This window comes from Papio anubis, chromosome 6 (genome assembly GCF_008728515.1).
Source record: "Papio anubis isolate 15944 chromosome 6, Panubis1.0, whole genome shotgun sequence".
Lineage (NCBI taxonomy): Eukaryota > Metazoa > Chordata > Mammalia > Primates > Cercopithecidae > Papio > Papio anubis.
This window is the reverse complement of record NC_044981.1, coordinates 155,298,854-155,320,215: the sequence shown is the minus strand read 5'-3', so window position 1 is coordinate 155,320,215 and position 21,362 is coordinate 155,298,854. Positions and strand designations below refer to the sequence as shown.

The 21,362-nt window shown below is 43.5% G+C and overlaps 1 protein-coding gene across 2 annotated transcripts in view; it reads right to left on the bottom strand.

Moving 5' to 3' along the window:
- The window catches only part of LOC116275388 (sorting nexin-3), a 51,620-nt gene extending 35,677 nt beyond the window's left edge, over nucleotides 1–15,943 (bottom strand). For both annotated transcript variants that reach the window (XM_031667552.1, XM_031667553.1), the window contains exon 1: nucleotides 15,441–15,943. In XM_031667552.1, the coding sequence (XP_031523412.1) occupies nucleotides 15,441–15,602 (162 nt within the window). In that variant the 5' untranslated portion in view covers nucleotides 15,603–15,943. The remainder of the gene's footprint in view (nucleotides 1–15,440) is intronic.
- Nucleotides 15,944–21,362: the final 5,419 nt, after the last annotated feature.

Here is a 21,362-nt window from a genome sequence, read left to right as displayed (position 1 = left end):
CCCATTGCTTGTTTTTGTCAGGTTTCTCGAGGATCAGATGGTTGTAGATGTGTGGTGTTATTTCTGAGGCCTCTAAGTAAGAAATTCTTAAAAGAGCTTTGAGCATTCCTTTTTTTTTTTTTTTTTTTTTTGAGATAGGGTCATGCCCTGTTGCCCTGGCTAGACTACAGACGTGCAATCTCAGCTCACTACAACCTCTGCCTCCCAGGTTCAAGTGATTCTCCTGCCTCAGCCTCCCGACTAGCTGGGATTACAGGCGCACACCACCATGTCTGCCTAATTTTTTTTTTTTTTTTTTTTTTTGGTCTTTTTAGTAGAGACAGGGTTTCACCATGTTGGACAGGCTGGTCTCAAACTCCTGATCTCTGGTGATCCACCCACCTTGGCCTCCCAAAATGCTGGGATTATAGGCATGAGACACTGCACCTGCTCTTTTTTTTTTTCTTAAAATTGTGTTGATTCTTTTTATTTTTTTTGCCTGGGAACACAAACTCATTATAGAAGAGAATGTGTTCTCAGCATTTTATTTTATTTTTTTTTAAGAGATAGGGTTTGCTGTGTTGCCCAGGCTAGAGTGCAGTGGCAAGATCATAACTCAGTGCAGATTCTAATTCCTGGCCTCAAACGATCCTCCTACCTCAGCCTCCCAAATAGCTAAGACTACAGGCTCAAGTCCACACTGGATTACCTTTTGGCAAGAGGAATCAGGAAAGATCATTAGAGTTTAGCATGGGAAAAGAGCAAGTAAACTTTCTTAGCTATATCATAAAGCATGATCAGGAAGTGATATGGTTTGGTTGTATGTCCCTACCCAAATCTCATCTTGAATTGTAACCCCCACGTGTAACCCCCCAGGTGACTGGATCATGGGGGCGGTTCCGCCATGCTCTCCTCGTGATAATGAGTGAGTTATCACGAAAGCTGACGGTTTTATAAGGGGCTCTTTCTGCTCACTTTCTCTTTCCTGGCGCCTTGTGAAGCAGGTACTTGCTTCTTCTTTGCCTTCCATGCTTGTAAGTTTCCTGAGGCCTCCCCAGCTATGCAGTACTGTGAGTCAATTAAACCTCTTTCCTTTATAAATTACCCAGTCTCAGGTAGTAAATTTATAGTGTGAAAATGGAGTAAGACAGGAGGAAACAGGAAACGATTATTGCTAAGTAAGAACGATGAAGTGGTCGATATCTATGATCTATTTTTTGAGTGTGTGACCAGGTCTCACTCTGTCACCTAGGCTGGAGTGCAGTAGCATGACCACGGCTTAATGTAGCCTCGACCTCTTGGGCTCAAGTGATCCTTCTACCTCAGCCTCCTAAGTAGTTGGGACTACTAGTCCATGCCACTATGCCCAGCTAATTAAAAAAAAAAAAGTTTAAGTCTCCCTGTGTTGCCCAGGCTGGTCTTGAATGCCTGGGCTCAAGTGATCTTCCCACCTCTGCCTCCCAAAGTGCTAAAATTATAGGCATGAGCCACCATGTCCAGTCTATCATCTGTTTTAAGTGGAAATAATAGTGATTACAGTTTGTAAGAAAATGCAGTAGAATAAACTATATCAGAGAAAACACAGAGTGAAAGTGCCTACCATACCGCCTGAACACAGATGCTTAAAACAAATTATAGCCAGGTGCAGTGACTCATGCCTGTAATCTCAGCACTCTGGGAGGCAGAGGAAGGAGGATTGCTTGAGCTCAGGAGTTCAAAACCAGCCTGGGCAACACAGCGAGACCCTGTCTCTGTTTATTAAAAAAATAAAATTAAAATAACAATTTTAAAACCAAATTATACATTATATATAAAATTATAAATAAAAATCGAGAAAAATGTTTGAGTCAGAGAGTAACAAGGAACCACTCCAGTATTATTACTGTGCGATTCTGGCAGGCCATTGACGTCAGATGTTGGCAGTGAAGGGCAGAAGAGACAGGTGCTCCCCCTACCTAAAACACTACTGGCTCTCTTTTTGCCCTCACACACTTCTGGCCCCTCAGGGCAGACCTGGGTTTCCACTACACCTTATGCATATTTTACGAATTTACCTCTCCCTACTCTCCTTACCACCAGTTTGGAAGCTTCTAAAGGCTAGGCATGTCTTATTCATCTCTTAAACAAGCATCTAGCAATGTCTGGAATATAGCAGACAGTTCATAAATGTTCATTTATTGGACAGTTCTGGGGAAAACTTATCAGAGAAATCTAGCCCTGTTTCAGGCGGTTGGGAACTTACTAAATGCAGTAACATATGTTATTAAACTTAGCATTCCAAGTACTCGATAAAGCAACTGACCCACAGGAGCTACTCAAGTTAAAATCAACAACTCTAAAAAAGAAATTTAGTTAGAAAAAAACAATTGATCAGATGTCTTGAAGGAAGAAAACTCAGCAAATATCAATTATAGATAAGAATCATATCCTGATGTCTAAAGAAAAACGCTCTAAAATGGCAATTTATCCCAACTTAAGTATATCAACATAATCTGGCCTTATAAACTAAGACAAAAATTCTATCAGTTTACTGCGTTGTCCCATTTAGAGTCGGTATCACAGTTTCTCAATTTTCCACTTAACTCCTTCCTTTCTTTTTTTGAGACAGGGTCTCACTCTGTCACCCAGGCTGGAGTGCAGTGGTACCATTATAGCTCACTGCAGCCTCAACCTCCTGGGCTCAAATGAGTCTCCCACCTCAACCTCCTGAGTAGCTGGGACTACAGGTGTGCACCACCACACCCAGCTTTTAGACAGACAGACAAAGTTTGTAGAAAGGACTTACCTAATAGTTCAACCAAGACTAATTTAAATTTTAATAACTATTATTTATACAATGGCACACTGCCCTGTTACATAGGGGTTTAACATGTAAGAACACGAAACATTAAGACAGGTGTAATGGCTCACATCTGTAGTACCAGCTACTCAGAAGACTGAGGCAGATAAGAGGATTGCTTGAGCTCAGGAGTTCAAGACCAACCTGGGCTACATAGTGATATTCTGTCTCTTAAAAAACACACACACACATAAAACCCCACAAATCATTAAATGATGATACTGTATAAGAAATTAATTAATTATACAAAAATTAGCTGGGCGTGGTGGCACGCGCCTGTAATCCCAGCTACTCGGGAGGCTGAGGCAGGAGAATCGCTTGAACCCGGGAAGTGGAGGTTGCAGTGAGCCAAGATCGCGCCACTGCACTCCAGCCTGGCAACAGAGTGAGACTCCGTCTCAAAAAAAGAAAAAATTAATTAATTCTGGCTAGAAAATATCTAAACCATGATCCTGGCTAGAACTGATTGCAGTCAATTTTGTTTTGCATCATCTTCAGTGTTGGCACTGGTTTGCTGACCGACCCTGAACCACCATGAACCTGGTGCCCACTAGTTTATCAGCACCAACTTTCTTTGCTTTATGTGGGTATTCAAAGGAGTTTACATAAATGGCTTCGAGTGAGAAAATAAACTTCAAAAGTTGAAAATCCTTGTGCCTGGCCTTAGTATTACCAGTGGGATGACAACACAAAGTTACAATTTCTATGTAAAACTGGACCTCTAGGAGGAAAGAATGGTATCTAATATTTCATTCACCACCCAACAATAGGGCTATGCATTAAGATCCTATTATTTGATGAATGTGCAGTGTTATATTTAATGACTATTTCCTCAGTCGTTTACTACTGGCTTCCTAAATGAATATTCTTTCCATAGCCTCAAGATATTTTTTAGGGTTTGAGACAGGGTTCTACTCTGTCACATAGGCTGGAGTGCAGTGGTGTGATCTTGGCTCACTGCAACATCCGCCTCCAGGGTGCAAGTGATCCTCCCACCTCAGGCTCTTGAGTAGCTGGGACTACAGGGGCACACCACCACATCTGGCTAATTTTTATATTTTTAGTAGAGACAGGGTTTTGCCATGTTGGTCAGGCTGGTCTTGAACTCCTGACCTCAAGTGATCCACCCACCTCAGACTCCACAAGTGCTGGAATTACAGGAGTGAGGCACCATGCCTGGCCTCATGTTTTGATAAAAGATTCTCCAAGTACCTTTTGATTTCCATTATTTCAATGTCACATGAGCAAATTCTAGACACAAAATTGGCAAACCTTTTCTTAAAGGGCAAGATAGTAAACATACTGTTTCAACTACTCAATTCTGCCCTTATAGTATAAAAGTGGTCTTACATAATACGGGAAGAAATGGATATGCTGTGTTCCAATAAAACTTTATTTATAAAAAAAGGTGGGGCCGGGCGCGGTGGCTCAAGCCTGTAATCCCAACACTTTGGGAGGCCGAGACGGGTGGATCACGAGGTCAGGAGATCGAGACCATCCTGGCTGACACGGTGAAACCCCGTCTCTACTAAAAAATACAAAAAACTAGCCGGGCGAGGTGGCGGGCGCCTGTAGTCCCAGCTACTCGGGAGGCTGAGGCAGGAGAATGGCGTGAACCCGGGAGGTGGAGCTTGCAGTGAGCTGAGATCCGGCCACTGCACTCCAGCCTGGGCGACAGAGTGAGACTCCGTCTCAAAAAAATAAAATAAAAAATAAAATAAATTTAAAAAGGTAAGCCCACAGTTTGCCAACCCCTGCTCTATCTATACTCCTTAGTGTCCTACGAATGTCCTCAGTTATATACCACAGGGGAATCTTTGGGTGTAAATTTAAGACAAGACCTGGTGATATACACATACATGCCTAGCTGACAAGATTTTTCTCTACTTGTTTCCACTTGAAGATAACCAGTAAAGTCAACACAAGAGAGGGGTGAGATACCAAGACCAGACACATACTGTTTCTCAGTATGGATGAGACTTATTGTACAACAGAGAAGGTCATTCCACAAGGGCAGGACTAGAAAAAACAGAAAGCAAACAAGCTATAGGTGACAGGTGCTAAAATAACTTTACGAAAGCCAAAAGAAATGCTCCATCAGTGATAAAATCTAAGTTTACAGAACAAATAATTATGGAATGACCATTCCGATACTGCTGGACACAAAGTAACTTTACGAAATTATTTTAAGTAATTATCTACTTCTCTGCTAGGAGATTAAGTGATTCTCTGCTAAGAGACACTGGCCTCATTTATTTTGGTGGCTCAAATTATATACTCCCATCATTCAATGTCAGCAACTTCAATGGTGGGCCTAAGTAAAACCAATATAGTTTTAAGCAGCCTTGGAAGGGGAAAAAAAGGTTAATCAACTATTTTTAGAATCTCTAGCCCAAGCTCAAGGTATACCCCTATCAGATATGCCATGTCTTCATGCTTGCCTTTTTTCTCAACTTAACAAAATTATCATGAAAGAATCAAAACTTACTCACTTAAGACTTCCAAACTAATGAAAGTACAATTTTATTTCTTGCAAATCAAATGAACTTACTCTAAACCGAAATTCCAGGCATCAGCAAAAAAAAAAAAGGAGTAAGAGATGATCACAGTGTAGCTTAAAGCCATATCCTAGAAGGGCCAACCACAACCATTTGTTAATGTGGCAAAGCAAAGAACAGCATCTACTCTTCCCTTCTTCACATGGCTGCCTGGTTAAATTTCCCAGCTTCTTTTATAGCTAAGTACGGCAATGGGGCAGAAACAGAAATAATACAACTTCCTGGTTGTGTCCTTCAAGGGCAGAAATAAACCTTCCCCCTGACTAGAATGTGAATATATTAGAAGCTGATAGTCAAGCCACGATACTAACTCTGGACCGTGCCTGAAACCTCTCCATGTGGAGAAAAAACCAAAAGAACAACAAAATTATCTTCTTTATCTGAGAACAGCCCAAACTCCATACTATTTGATACAACCTTTCTGGCAAGCTATAGCAAACATCACATTTTACCAACACATTCCAAATTCCTAGGTTGTCAGTTAAATATTTCTTTAAAGAAGTAGTGGCCAGGCGTGGTGGCTCACGCCTGTATTTTGGGAGGCTGAAGTGGGCAGATCACTTGAGGCCAGGAGTTTGAGACCAGCCTTGGCAACATGGTGAAACCCCATCTCTACTAAAAATACAAAAATTAGCCGGGCATGGCGGTGCACGACCTGTATACTCCCAGCTACTTGGGAGGCTGAAGCACGAGAATTGCTTGAACCACAGAGGCGGAGGCTGCAGTGAGCTGAGATTGCACCATTGCACTCCAGTCTGGGCAACAGAGTGAGACTCTGTCTAAAAAAATAAATAAAATTAAAAAAACAAAAAACGAAGTAGAACTTTGGTTGAAAGCTTTATGTCTTTTAACTAAGGAATCAAAATAGTAAACTGCAGTTCCAGTTTCCTATGCAGGGTCTGGGGAAGGAATGCTAGGCACCACGGCCAGCGTTCCTGACAGGCACCTATGGCAAGAAGCCCCTGACAAGAAACAGGCCAAGGAGATGTATGAGGAAGACAAGGATTTCAAGCAGAAACAAAAAGAGGAGCAGAAAAAACTTGGGGAGCTAAAAGCAAAGGCGACAGGGAAGGGTTCCCTTGACAGGTGGAATTAACAAATCTGGCAAAAGTCTATGGCCATTCTATCCTGAATGCACCCAATTGCTCGTCTGATCTCAGAAGCTAAGTAGGGTTGGGCCTGGTTAGTACTTAGAAGGGAGAAATCTGGAAAACAAGAACAAAAACCAAAAAACGAACCACTGTGCCCGAGGCAATGATGACCCTTGATCCCATTCCTATTTAAATATCTGTATTTCCTACCATAAAATCTTCTGCTTCCACCCTAGGAAGCAAAGGATGAAACGTCTTGGAGCCTGTTGCACACGTAAGAATAAGCTTTCTCTCTCTCTCTCTCTCTTTTTTTTTTAAGCACAGAGTCTCGCTGCCACCCAGGATGGAATGTGGTAGTGCAATCTCGACTGACTGCATCCTCTGCCTCCAGGGTTCAAGCAATCTTTGTGCCTCAGCCTCCTGAGTAGCTGGGATTATAGGCATGCACCACCACACTGGCTAATTTTTGTATTTTAGTAGATATGGGTTTTTGCCATGTTGGTAAGGCTGGTCTCGAACTCCTGATCTCGAGTGATCCACCCACCTCAGCCTCCCAAAGTGCTGGGATTACAGGCATGAGCTACCTACTGCACCCGGCCCTAGGAATAAACTTCTGGAAAAAAGAAAATAGCAGTTCCAAGATTTTCTTGGACACCATCTTTCTTATCTGATATTCAATTGCTGGCTCTGTTTACATGAAAGCAGCATTACATGGTACAAACATCAAAGTATCTAATAATAACAGTCTAGTACTTTTTGGAAGGGGTGAGATAAGCATGATGATGAAGGTGAGCAGGAGAGGAAAATTTCTATTACATGTGATCACCAGGATAGTTCAAAGCATTTTTTTAGATTTTCCCCTTTTAAAAGTATAAAGTGACAATATTTATAAAGATTCCTTTTTTGGGGGGCCAGGCGCGGTGGCTCAAGCCTGTAATCCCAGCACTTTGGGAGGCCGAGACGGGCGGATCACGAGGTCAGGAGATCGAGACCATCCTGGCTAACACGGTGAAACCCCGTCTCTACTAAAAAATAAAAAAAAATTAGCCGGGTGAGGTGGCGGGCGCCTGTAGTCCCAGCTACTCGGGAGGCTGAGGCAGGAGAATGGCGGGAACCCGGGAGGCGGAGCTTGCAGTGAGCTGAGATCCGGCCACTGCACTCCAGCCTGGGCGACAGAGCGAGACTCCGTCTCAAAAAAAAAAAAAAAAAAAAAAAAAAAAAAAAAAGATTCCTTTTTTGAGGCATGCTTGATGGCATGCAACAGTAATCCCAGCTACTTGGCTGAGGTGGGAGGCTCACTTCAGCCCAGGAGTTCAAGACCAGCCTCGACAACACAGCATAACACTGTCTCCAAAAAATCCCTTTCTTAAATGAATATGTATTTTTGTCTTTTTTTTTGTTTTTTACTTCTGGCTTACTTTCATGATTATTATATAGAGATGTAGACATGGATGATGCAAGACAAAGGTAAAAAGATCTGGCTTGACTGGATGTAGTCTGTGTCTCCCCTCCTTCCCAAAACCTTAAGCTGTAGAGATCAGTATGCTTTCAGTTAATATTTAAATGCCTCCCCTCCAAAAAGTTTTCTATCTTTGGCAAATGTCGCTGGTTTTCCTCTCTGTTGCCAAGATCTGCTATTCATTTTATGTTTTACTATTTTAGAATCTGTTTTTTTTTTTTTAACCCCATCAAAGCTACCAACCACTGTGGTTCTATGTATATTTCTCCTCCTTCTCTACTGTCTATCTCAGTGAGACAGAGAGCATGATAAACAGCAGCAGAAATCCTTGCTGCATATCAGTAAAGTGCCCTTACTGGGATGCTTTTTAAACCACCACTGCCAGCCAGGCGCGGTGGCTCACGCCTGTAATCCCAGCACTTCTGGAGGCCGAGGTGGGTGGATCATGAGGTCAGGAGATTGAGACCATCCTGGCTAACATGGTGAAACCCCACCTCTACTAAAAACACAAAAAATTAGCTGGGCGTGGTGGCCGGCACCTGTAGTCCCAGCTACTCAGGAGGCTGAGGCAGGAGAATGGCGTGAACTCGGGAGGTGCAACTTGCAGTGAGCCAAGATCGTGCCACTGCACTCCAGCCTGGGTGACAGAGCAAGACTCCGTCTCAAAGACAAAAAAAAGAAAAAAAACCCCACCACTGCCCAAACCCCACCCCACCCCAATTAAAAGAAAACCTGAATGGTTTCAAAGGCTCCTCAGGTGGTATGAATGTTCTGTGAGGGCTCTGGGCAATCATGGTGAAACCTTTGTCTGAGACAAGCCTGGGCAACATGGAGAAACCCTGTCTCTACAAATACAAAAAAATTAGCCAGGCATAGTTGCATGCTCCTGAAGCCCCAATTACTCAGGAGGTGAAGGTGGGAGGGTTGCCTGAGCCCAGGAGGTTGAGGCTGCAATGAGCTGAGATTGCACCACCGTGCACTCTAGCTTGGGCAAGAGTGAGAACCTGTCTCAAAAAAAAATATGGGCTCTGAAGGTCAGAAAAATCTAGGTTCAAATCCCAGTTTTACCATTTAATAGCTGGGACCTTGGGGAAGTTAACTTTCCTAAACTTCATTTATTTATAAGTGTTCACTATGTGCCAAGCAGTGTTAGATATTGAGTAAGGGTGATTATGACTCCCTGTTCTCTAAGAGCTTATAATGGGTGATAGGAACTTACAGGAAGCCAAAGACAAGCAAACAAATTTAATCCTAACAAGGCTACTAGGACACACAGGAAGGAAATCTGGTCCAGAGTCAAGGGATCAGCAAAATCTCTAAAAAGGGGACATTAAGGCTGAGTCCTGCAGGATAAGTCATAGTAACCAGATGAGGCTGTTAAAGGAAGCCTGTTCTTAACAGAGGAGGAAGTGTGTGCAAAAGGCCTGGATACAAAAGAACTCAGCTTAATTGGGAGATACCAGTTCAGGACTGGAGTCAAAATGAGGAAAGGACAAGAGATGAGGATCAATTGGGACTTCGGCTTCTACATCTGCAAAACAGGAGTATTATCTACTCTGCTTGGTTATCTCAATATTAAATTTTACACATACAGCACAGTGCCTTGCACATAATAGATACTCAAATGATACATCCCTTAACAGAACAGAATCCCTAAAAACTCAATATAACAGGGCTACTTTAAAATTGCCACTGTCTTCCTCCCCCACTCTCCATTCTCTTAAGGGATGGATGAGATAAGAACAGAATCTTCACTGCTAATAGCATGCTTCTCCTTGATGGAGATCCTAGATATGTCAGCCATAGCTGGCAGGAACATGTATAACAGACAACATCTCATTGGCCAATTGATATTTCTGCAGATGTCCTTTGGCATCAAAATGTCCTGATTTTTTTTTTTTTTTTTTGAGATGGAGTCTTGCTCTGTTGCCCAGGCTACAGTGCAGTGGCGCGATCTCGGCTCACTGCAAGCTCTGCCTCCCGGGTTCACGCCATTCTCCTGCCTCAGCCTCCTGAGTAGCTGGGACTACAGGCGCCCACCACCACGCCCGGCTAATTTTTTGTATTTTTAATAGAGACGGGGTTTCACCGTGTTAGCCAGGATGGTCTCGATCTCCTGACCTCGTGATCTGCCCGCCTCGGCCTCCCAAAGTGCTGGGATTACAAGCGTGAGCCACCGCGCCTGGCCTTTCTTTTCTTTTTTTAGAGACAGGGTCTCACTGTGTCACCCAGGCTAGAGTGCAGTGGTGTGATCATGACTCACTGCAGCCTTGACCTCCTCCTGGGCTCAAGAAATCCTCCCACTTCAGCCTCCCACATAGGTGGGACTACAGGCACATACCACCGCACCTGGCTAATTTTTAAATTTTTGTAGAGACAGGGTCTCACTGCATTGCCCAGGCCGTGTGGCAACACCTGAGCTCAAGTAGTCCTCCCACCTTGGCCTCCCAAAGTGCTGGGATTACATACAGGATTTGCCATGCCCGACCCCCCAAATCTTTAAAATACTATTAATATTTTAGCCCTTCAATAATACATGTTTATAATTCCTAATATTAAGTCTAAGATTTTAAAATTTATTTCTCAGCTTCCAATCTGGGTATTAATGACTCCTAATTTAAGATTAGATGACTGACCCAGAGGAAAAAACATACAAGTTTAGAAAGGCAAGCAGTCAAGATAAGATGCTACATTTATTTAGCATCTTGCTAAAATTTTTACCAGCCAACGTTATTATTCAGCTTTATGCTTTAATAAAGCTCAACTTTAAAAGATTATTTGCAGCCGGGTATGGTGGCTCATACTTATAATCCTAGCAGTTTTGGAGGCTGAGGTGGGAGTATTACTTGAGCCCAGGAGTTCAAGAGCAGCCCGGGCAACATAGTGAGATCTCGTCTCTACAAATAATTTAAAAATTAGCTGGGTGTGGTGGTGTGTGCCTGTGGTCCTAACTACTAGAGAGGCTGAGGTTGGGAGGATCATTTGAGCTTGGAGGTCAAGGCTTCGGTGAGCTGTGATTGCACCATTGCACTCTAGGCTGAGAGTCAGAGGGAGACCCTGCCTTGAAAAAATAAATACATACACAAAGGTTACTTGGTTAAGTACCAAATAAGATAGCTTCTTTTTATACCATGCTTACTTAATGAAGGTACACTTCCAAGACAAGTAGGTTTCTTGGTAAGAAAATCTAACAATTTTAGTAACTCAACCACACGTTAACACAGAAAATGTAGTTGATCACTGACGTTTAATTTAGAAAATGTCTATCTTCAGAAAGAGCTAAATTCTGCGTGCTTATTATGTGCCAGGCACTGTGCTAGAAAGATTCATGTGCCTTATCCCATTTAGTCCTAAGAGGTAGGTACTATTATTAGCACACCTATTTCACAGACGGGAAGTGGAGCTTTGATTTTGTACCCTACCCAGCTAGGAAATGCTAAATCTGTTCTTTGAACTGAGGACTATGTCAGAGCTCAAGAAAGATTCTAATTCCATTCCTGTTCAAAACAGTGGTCTCCAGGTAAAATAGATCTTGATTAATTTAAAAATCTCCAGAATATTAAAGTTACATTACAGCACAAACTTATAAACAGTGACTGAATTTTACTTTCAGCCTTCTCTTTAATATGCCTAAATAATTCTAGACCTTGAACTTTCCTAAACCTTTAATCATTTATGGCGCTCTCTGCTGTACCTATCCATTAGAACAATTTTTAAAAACATAACACTGTGTAATTATTTTCAAAAGCCCAGAGATACTAATCAAGTGATCCTAATAGTCTTAAACACTATCCTAAAACCAAAAGATAAATGGAGATTGGGAAACTTGCATTCTAAGTGCCACCATCCAGATAAAATTGCCCTGTGAATTAGAGTAATTTCAATCAGATCCTGTAAAACTGAAAATTGTTCTCAAGACCAGAATAAGACAGTAACTGTAAGATAGTTTAAAAGTTCAAATTCTGGAACATAAAATGGTTTTCCATATAGCAAATTCAATAGCAAAAGGTAGTCAGTAGGGGTTAGGGAGAGCAGCAACAGTTTAGAGAATAATAAAATTGCAGGGCTGGGTGGGGTGGCTCATGCCCGTAATTCCAACACTGGGAGGCTGAGTGGGGCAGGGTCACTTGAGGCCAGGAGTTCAAGACCATCATGGGCAACATAGCAAGTTTCAACTGACAAAAAAAAAAAATTAGCCAGGGGTAGTAGCACCCTGTAGTCCCCAGCTACCTGGGAGGCTGAGGCGGGGGTAACACTTGAGCCCTGAAGTTTGAGACTGCAGTGAGCCATGATCACGCCACTGCATTCCAGCCTGGGCTACAGAGCGGGACTCTTATTTCAAGAAAAAAAAAAAATTACAAAATATTAAACTATTCATGTCATAGCCACTCTGCCTTAACGCAAGACTATAATTACGCTAAAAAAATCATATGCTGCTCAAATAAGGGCTAATTTCCTTACTATATAGTGTCCTTAGTTTTAAGCTAACACATTACATACTAAAAGAAATCCAGGCCGGGTGTGGGGGCTCACGCCTGTAATCCCAGCACTTTGGGAGGCAAAGGCGGATGAATCATGAGGTCAAGGGATCCAGACCATTCTGGTCAACACAGTGAAACCCCATGTCTACTAAAAGTACAAAAATTAGCTGGGCATGGTGGCGCATGCCTGTAGTTCCAGCTACTTGGGTGGCTGAGGCAGGAGAATGGCTTTAACTCGGGAGGCAGAGGTTGCAGTGGGCCGAGATTGCGCCACTGCACTCCAGCCTGGCGACAGAGCAAGACTCCGTCTCAAAAAAAAAAAAAAAAAAAAAAGAAAGAAAGAAATCCAAAGGCATTTCATGCATTAAAAACTCAATTAGGTTTTCATATAGGCACCTGCATTTACGACTGTTAACAGCTATTAACACCCAGTGAGTTGGTTTATACAAAAATACAAACCAAAGTAAGTGTATAATTTGTTAGTTCTCTGACTCATTAATCATTCTTAAAAAAGATTATTTTCAGGCCGGGCGCAGTGGTTCATGTCTGTAATCCCAGCACTTTGGGAAGCCAAGGCAGGTGTATAACGAGGTCAGGAGTTCAAGACCAGCCTGACCAACAGGGTGAAACCCCATCTCTACTAAAAATACAAAAATTAGCCAGACATGGTGGCTTATGCCTGTAATCCCAGCTACTCAGGAGGCTGAGGCAGGAGAATTGCTTGAACCTGGGAGGCGGAGGTTGCTGTGAGCCCAAATAGCGCCACTGCACTCCAACCTGGGCGACAGAGCAAGACTCCATCTCAAAAAAAAAAAAAAAATTATTTTATTTAACATACAAATGACTATTCTGGGCTCAAGTGATGCTCCCACCTCAGCCTCCGGAGTAGCTGCGACCTCAGGCATGCGCACTACCATGCCCAGCTAATTTCTTTTTTTGTGGAGAAGGGGTTTCAACGTGTTGCCCAGGCTGGTCTCAAACTTCAGAGCTCAAGGGATCCACCAGCCTCAGCCTCCCACAGTGCTGGGACGAGAGGCGTGAGCCACTGCGCCACGCCCAAAAACCATTTTTAAGTGTCACATCAGTTATTTGCTAAGGTATTAGTTGTATTTACAAAAAAAAAAAAAAAAAAAAAGAGGATTAAGTTATTATACTAGAATCCATTTAATATAATGCACTCGGCAAGATAAACTCAGTTAGTAAGTGGAGGAAGTGTAGGCAGGATATTCCAATTCAATTTTGTGACAGGAAGTACCTGCTATGGAAGTCTAGAAACAAGAATACCAAGTTCTGTTTTAGCACAAGAGAAAAAAAAAAAAAGAAAACACTGGTGTATAGGGCAAAAGAGGAAGTTCTTTTTAGTGAACCATCTGTCAGGTATTACAGACAATTAGAAAAACATTCACTTTTCCGCTAAGTTCATGTGGGAATGTAGTTCCCCAGGTGTACTGGAGACTGGATTTTGCAGTTTCCCTATGGCAACATAGCCTATGATTCAATTTTTATTCATTTATTTAGAGACAGGGTTTCGCTCTTGTTGCCCAGGCTGGAATGCAATGGCCCGATCTAGACTCACTGCAACCTCTGCCTCCCTAGATCAAGCGATTCTCCAGCCTCAGCCTCCCGAGTAGCTAGGATTACAGGCACGCGCCACCACACCCGGCTAATTTTGTATTTCTAGTACAGATAGGGTTTCTCCATGCTGATCAGGCTGGTGTCGAACTCCCAACCTCGGTGTTCCGCCCATCTGGTCCTCCCAAAGTGCTGGGATTACAGGCGTGAGTCACCGCGCCCGGCCTATGATTCACATTTTACACATCCATAAGAAGACAACAGTGGCTTGAAACAGTAAACTATTCGTTTCATATTTTAAAGTTTAATTTTTTAAAATCAATACTAACTACATAAGAATCATTTTTAAAAAATACTTAAGTTTCACAACTTAAGTGAATATACTAATGAGCTGTCCACTTAAAAATGGTTAGGATGGCAAAGTTCACGTTTTGTGTTTTTTACGACACAAAGTGCGTAAGTTAATGAGAAATTATTTCACTTAAATGTTAATAGTAGCTTGTCATATAAATTTTGATTAAAGGCAAAATCCTCATACTTAATTTTTAATAAAGTAATTTGCTGTCATCTTTAAGTTAATGTAATTAATTTTTAAAGATGCTTCCATACATGGGCAAATTCTTTAATACTTAACTATAGAGTGAAAGTGAAGCACTATTTTCAATATCTTTCAAATCATCTGAATTATTTATTGCCAACAAACACTAGTTGTGAAATTAGGTATATTTTATTTCTGTTGATTTCTTCATTCAGTTAAATGCAAATCTCGAATTAAGACAGCAAGATCTCTAAATAAATAGGCTTTTCTTAAAGCAACTGTAGTTTTGGATTATGAGGTAAGTGACACCACACTTCAGCCTTTAGCAGGGCGGTGGCCCAAAGTGCTTAAGTCAACCATGTCCAATCACCCTTCTGGTCTGGCTCAGCCCTATCAAAAATCGTCAGGCTTCTGTGAACTTTCATTAAGTCCCGTTTAGAAGACTACACAACCTAGGTTACTTTAGTAGCTCGGGAAGGGCCTGGAGCAGCGGGCTTGGCTTGCTACCTCTGGGAAGTCTCCAGGAAGAGAAAACTGGGAAAAGGCTTTAACTTTGCGCAAGCCCCTTCTCTCAGTCAACATCTCCTTCCCTTCCCAGTGAAGGGATGTGTTCTCGAAAGATCTACCCCTTTCCAACTCAAATGTCATTCCCAGATCAGCTGCTGGAGGGGCAAGCGGCGCTCAACCCACGCCCTCCTCTTCGAGCACCTTCTCCAAGTGCTAGGGCGCCGGGCTCGCTCTGCAGCCCCCCACACCAGCCCTACAGGAAGAGGGGCCCTGGCTCACGACCCCGGCCAGCCTCTGCAAGGGGGCTCCCGGCCTGGGCGGCTGTGGCTGCCCGCGGAGGTTCACTCCTGGGCCGAGTGGGGGGTGACCAGAGCCAGCGGGAGGGGTTTCTTGGGAGAGGGGAAAGACGGCCTCACCTTGACCCTGATTTCGTAAGTGGTGAAGCGGCCCCGGCCGACCCCCACCGTCTGCGGGTTGCTCACATCGATCTCGAGGAAGTTGCTGGGGGGTCCATAGGCATCATTCAGGTTCTGCGGCTTGGTGATCAGCCGCCGGGTGTCAGCCACGGTCTCCGCCATTTCGCTATAGCCGCCGCCGCCGCGGGCTCCCTCCGCCCCCTCCGCGTTCAGCCTCCGCCGCCGCTGCTGCCCGCCGTGGGGACACGGGGCTCGCGCGCAGCGGTCGCGAAGCGAACGAGCACGTAGAGCGGGCGTTCACCCCGCACGCGAAGCTCCTCCCCGCGCCCCTCAAGCTTCCGCGTCCGAGCCCAGGGGAGAAACAGCTGACTCGCTGGAACGCCGCGCTCGGGTCCCGGGAGGACCCGCCGAAGCTAGGGAGGGGCACTGCGGGTTGGGCTGTGAGGAGAAGCGGTGTCATGGGACTCGCGGTTGCAAACAGGTTCCGGCCGGACTACAGCGCCCACAACGCACCGCGAGCGCCGCCGCCGCGGGGCTGCGGCCGATGAAGCGAGGACCGAGACGCCGAGGGGCGGTGCTTCCTGTCTCTGTGCGCCAGCCTCGGCCTGCGGCGGGGCAGACCGCCGGAAACGGCCTTCGCGGCGTTAGGAATTGCGGGCGAAAGTTAAACGGGGAGATTTTAGAGATTCGCCAGCAAATCGAAACAAAACTGCCCCTACTAACTGTACCAACAGTGAACCCTTGTAAATGCCTTTCTGGAGAGGGTTAAACAAATGCCTGAAATGATTTTGCCATAAACCTGAGCGTTCCACCAGACACCCATCTGAATTGATAAGTTGAAACCAGTAAAGTGTGGGAGTGAAATAAAAACAAAAGCCCTAGGTAAATCCTAGCATTATGGTCAAACCATATTTGGAGACAGGTCGGCCCGCTAAAACAAAGTAACAGTAGACCGGCTGCAAGCTGCCTTGGATGTCCGCTTTCATTTCTCACGAAGTCCTGGTAAGTTTTTTTTTTTTTTTTGAAAGTATTAAACGTACCTCTACAGGACTGGAAATGCAACTCACATAAGCCTTTTTAAGAAACGGGGAGGAAGGCCGGGCACGGTGGCTTATGCCTGTAATCCCAGCACTTTGGGAGGCCGAGGCGGGCGGATCACGAGGTCAGGAGTTCGAGACTAGCCTTGCCCACATAGTGAAACCCCATCTCTACTTAAAAATGCAAAATTAGCTGGGCGTGGTGGTGTGCGCCTGTAATCCCAGCTACTTAGGAGGCTGAGGCAGGAGAATCGCTTGAACCCAGGAGGCGGAAGTTGCAGTGAGCCGAGATCGTGCCGTTGCACTCCAGCCTGGGCAATAGAGTGAGACTTCGTCTCAAAAAAAAAAAAAAGAAACGGGGAGAAAACCCAGTTAATTAGGAATTAGGTCCTAGTTCATCTCTCATGGTCTAATGGGAAATGCAGATTTTAAATGTTGAGATACGATACATTTTTCTCTCTTTGTCCAGAGAGTTATCCCTCTTAATGGTATGGTCTCACAACTATTTCTGCATTTTTTAATATGTCAAGTTTAATCCTATAATTACTTTAACCTGATCTTCCCCTCTCCCCCATTTTTTTATATTTTAAGTTATTAGTAATTATTTGTGGAGACGGGATCTCACTATGATTTCCAGGCTGGTCTCCAACTCCTAGCATCAAAGTGATCCTCCCGCCGCAGCCTACCATAAGTACTGAGATGGCAGGCATAAGCCACCGTGCTCAGCCTGATCTGTCCCTTGATCCCTTGAACTGAAATTTTCTTTTCTTTTCTTTTCTTTCTTTCTTTCTTTTTTTTTTTTTTTTTTTTTTTTTGAGACGGAGTCTCGCTGTGTCGTTCAGACTGGAGTGCAGTGGCGCATCTTGTCTTACTGCAATCTCCACCTTCCGGATTCAAGCGATTCTCCTGCCTCAGCCTCCCGAGTAGCTGGGATTACAGGCGTGCGCCACGACACCCAGCTAACTTTTGTGTATTTTTAGTAGAAACGGGGTTTCGCCTTGTTGGCCGGGCTGGTCTCGAACTCCTAACATCAGCCGATCCGCCTGCCTCAGCCTCCCAAAGTGCTGGTAGTACAGGCGTGAGCCACAGTGCCCGGCCAACAGCAACCATTCTTAATAACACTAAGAAACACTGGAATAAAAAGAAATTACTTGGCCGGGTGCGGTGGTTTACTCTTGTAATCCCAGCACTCTCAGAGGCCGAGGCGGGCGGATCACCTCAGGTCGGGAGTTCGAGACCAGCCTGACCAACATGGAGAAACCCCGTCTCTACTAAAAATATAAAATTAGCCAGGCGTGGTAGCACATGCCTGTAATCCCAGCTACTCGGGAAGCTGAGGCAGGAGAATTGCTTGAATCTGGGCGGTGGAGATTGTGGTGAGCCGAGATCATGCCATTGCACTACAGCCTGGACAACAAGAGCAAAACTCCGTCTCAAAAAAAAAAAAAGAAAAGAAAAGAAAAAGAAATTACTTAAATACAATGTATATTATTTTCCAGAAAACAACATTCATTTATTCATTCAACAAATATTTGTTGAAGGCCTATTAGATGTTTTCATTCTAGGTGCTAGAGATTAAAGGGTAGATAAGTCAGGTTTATAACCTAGTATATAGTCTATCTTAGGGAGACAAATCAGTAAATAATACACCTGCCAATATGATTGGTGCTATGAGACAAAACTGAATAATGTGACAGATAGCGACAGACAAGCTCATTAGATATTAATGCTGGGCATGTCTCCTAATACAACAGACCAAATGGGAATTTGACTGGTATGATTAGAAATGTGAGCTCAAGAAATGTATATCAATGGCTCTGAATTGAAGTCTATGAAAGCTAAGAGACCAGGAACTACTGTATTTGTTGTCATCGGTGACACCTGAACAAAGCAATCATAGAATATTCTCATAGAATGCTTCTGTCTGATTCCTTGGTGGCCACTCAGGGCACACTTGGGCAGCCGGAACAAATGCCTGCAGTGGGGAAGCGGCTAGGAGGGACAGCAGCACAGGATCATAGCACAGTTGTATAGCCAAAGAAGACCTTCTTGGTGTAAATATCAGGAAAAAAAAAATCTTTATTTTTCAGGAATTGTGATTGCATTTCTAGAATGCAAATCCAGAAAGAATAAGCTACTAGAATTAACAAAATGTAGTGGCAGAATAGAAATATAGAATATAATAGCTTTCCTTTGTCTAGGCAATATCTAGCTAGAATGGAAATAGAAGAAAATACCCTGTTCACAAATGACCAGAAGTACAAAATATCTAGGAAGGAAGGGATAGGAGCTACAGGGAGCAAAGGAAACATAGGACTAAAACTATGAAATTGTATTAAAAGATGTAAGACAAAACCTAAAGAGAAAAGAGTCTGTGTTCCTGGATGGGAGGACTTAATATCAGAAAAATATCACTCTATCTAAAATTAATAACTTAATACAATTAGAATCTCAGTGTGGTTAGTTTTACTCACCCACTCCTACCTTGGATGGATGGGTGGCAATGAGTCAAGTTTTTTTTTTTTTGAGATGGAGTCTTGCTCTGTCACCCAGGCTGAAGTGCAGTGGCACGATCTTGGCTCACTACCTCTGCCTCCTGGGTTCAAGCTATTCTCCTGCCTCAGCCTCCCAAGTAGCTAGGACTACAGGCGCCCGCCAGCACGCCCAGCTAATTTTTGTGTTTTTAGTAGAAACGGGGTTTCACCATGTTGGCCAGGCTGGTCTCGGACTCCTGACCTTGTGATCCACCCACCTTGGCCTCCCAAAGTGCTGGGATTACAGGTGTGAGCCACTGCACCTGGCCCAAAGGTTTTATCGTTCAGAAATGGCAAAACTCGGCTGGGCACGGTGACTCACGCCTGTAATCCCAGCACTTTGGGAGGCCGAGATGGGCGGATCACCTGAGGTCAGAAGTTCAAGACCAGCCTGGCCAACATGGTGAAACCCTGTCTCTACTAAAAATACAAAAAAATAGCCGGGCATGGAGCTGGGCGCCTGTAATCCCAGCTACTCCAGAGGCTGAGGCAGAAGAATGGCTTGAACCTGGGAGGTGGAGGTTGCAGTGAGCTGAGATGGCGCCACTGCACACTCCAGCCTGGGTGACAAGAGTGAGACTCCGTCTCAAAAAAAAAAAAAAAAAAAAAGAAATGGCAAAACTAGCTCCAGAATTTATATACTTACCAATATTTTATGCTGCCTCTTAGGCAGGAATTCAAATGGACAATAAGCATAAAAAAGAAATGAAATTACTATCAGCTGACTGTTTAGTGAGCTCAGAATAAACACGAATGGATAATCTTAATGGCCAGAGCCTTCAAACTGTGATAATGAATACTCTACTCAAAGGACGCACCTCTCAGGGCACCCACAGCGATACCAGTATACAGACAACTTATTTTTCTAGAATTAGGCCACTTTAGGAAAACATAACATTGATGATAGTTTTCTAACATTTTAGCTCATTGTTAGAATATATTCATGTCTTCTCCTCATACCTCCACTTCAACTGCCACTATACTCAAACTTACTAATCATATAAATGCACATTAAACATGAATACTTTTTTCTGTCTATCAGAATGACAAAAATCCAAATGAACAGAAGCACACAGTAGGAAAGTAAGAAAACAGGCATTCATATTTTGATGACATGAGTATGAATTGTTACATCCTTTTGGAAAAGTAATTTGATGATATTTATCAAAAGTAAGACTATTAGAGTAGTTTTACCTGCAAATCTAACTTTTGCTGCAAGAGTCCATGGTACACAAGGTTGTAAGGGCAAGGATGTTTATCACATCTTTGTTTGTAGTGGCAAAAACTGGAAACAGCTCCAAGGCGTATCAGTTTTTACAAATGCTTGAATTAGGCTGGGCAATGGCTCATACCTGTAATCCCAGCACTTTGGGAGGCCAGGTCAGGGAGATCACTTGTCAAGACCAACATAGGGAGACTCTATCTCTACAAAAAATTTAAAAATTGCAGGGCATGCTGGTGTGTGCATGTAGTCCCAACTACTTGGGAGGCTGAGGTGAGAGGATTGCTTGAGCCCAGGAGGTTGAGGCTGCATAAAATATTGGTAAGTATATTGGTAAGTATATGATCATGCCACTCTACTCCAGCCTAGATAACAGACAAAGACCTTGTCTCAAGAAAGAAAAGAAGAAAAAGAAAATGCTTGAATTATAGTATATTTAAACTGTGGGAAATTGTATAATGATTAAAGTAAATTAACTAGTTATATTTTCATTTATTAGAATAATCTATTTTTTAGTTATTAGAATTAGAGGGGGAATATCCTGATGTATTGGTGAAAGCACTGAATCCTAGCCACTAGACTACTAGAGACCATGATACTGGTAAGTGAGGATCACAAAATAATCTGTCTGCTATGGTCCATTTGGGTAAACAAACAAAACCCTATCAGTAGGCCAGCCAGAGTGGCTCATGCCTGTAATCCCAGCACTTTAGGAGGCTGAGGCAGGTGGATCATTTGAGGTCCGGAGTTTGAGACCAGCCTGGCCAACATGGTGAAACCCAGCCTCTGCTAAAAATACAAAAAAATTATTAGCTGGGCATGGTGGCACATACCTGTAATCCCAGCTACTAGGGAGGCTGAGGCAAGAGAATTGCTTGAACCCGGGAGACAGAGGTTGCAGTGAGCCAAGATCACGCCACTGCACTCCAACCTGGTTGACAGAGTGAGACTCTGTCTCAAAACAAACAAACAAAAAAACCCACCCTATCACCCTACATTTATATTTGTATATGTTTATATGTGCATGGGGAGAAGTATAGAAGGATATACACCAGGGTATTAGCGCTGGTAGCTTAAGAGGGTGGCAATTGAAGTGGAGGTAGGAGGAGAAGAGACAAACATATTCTAA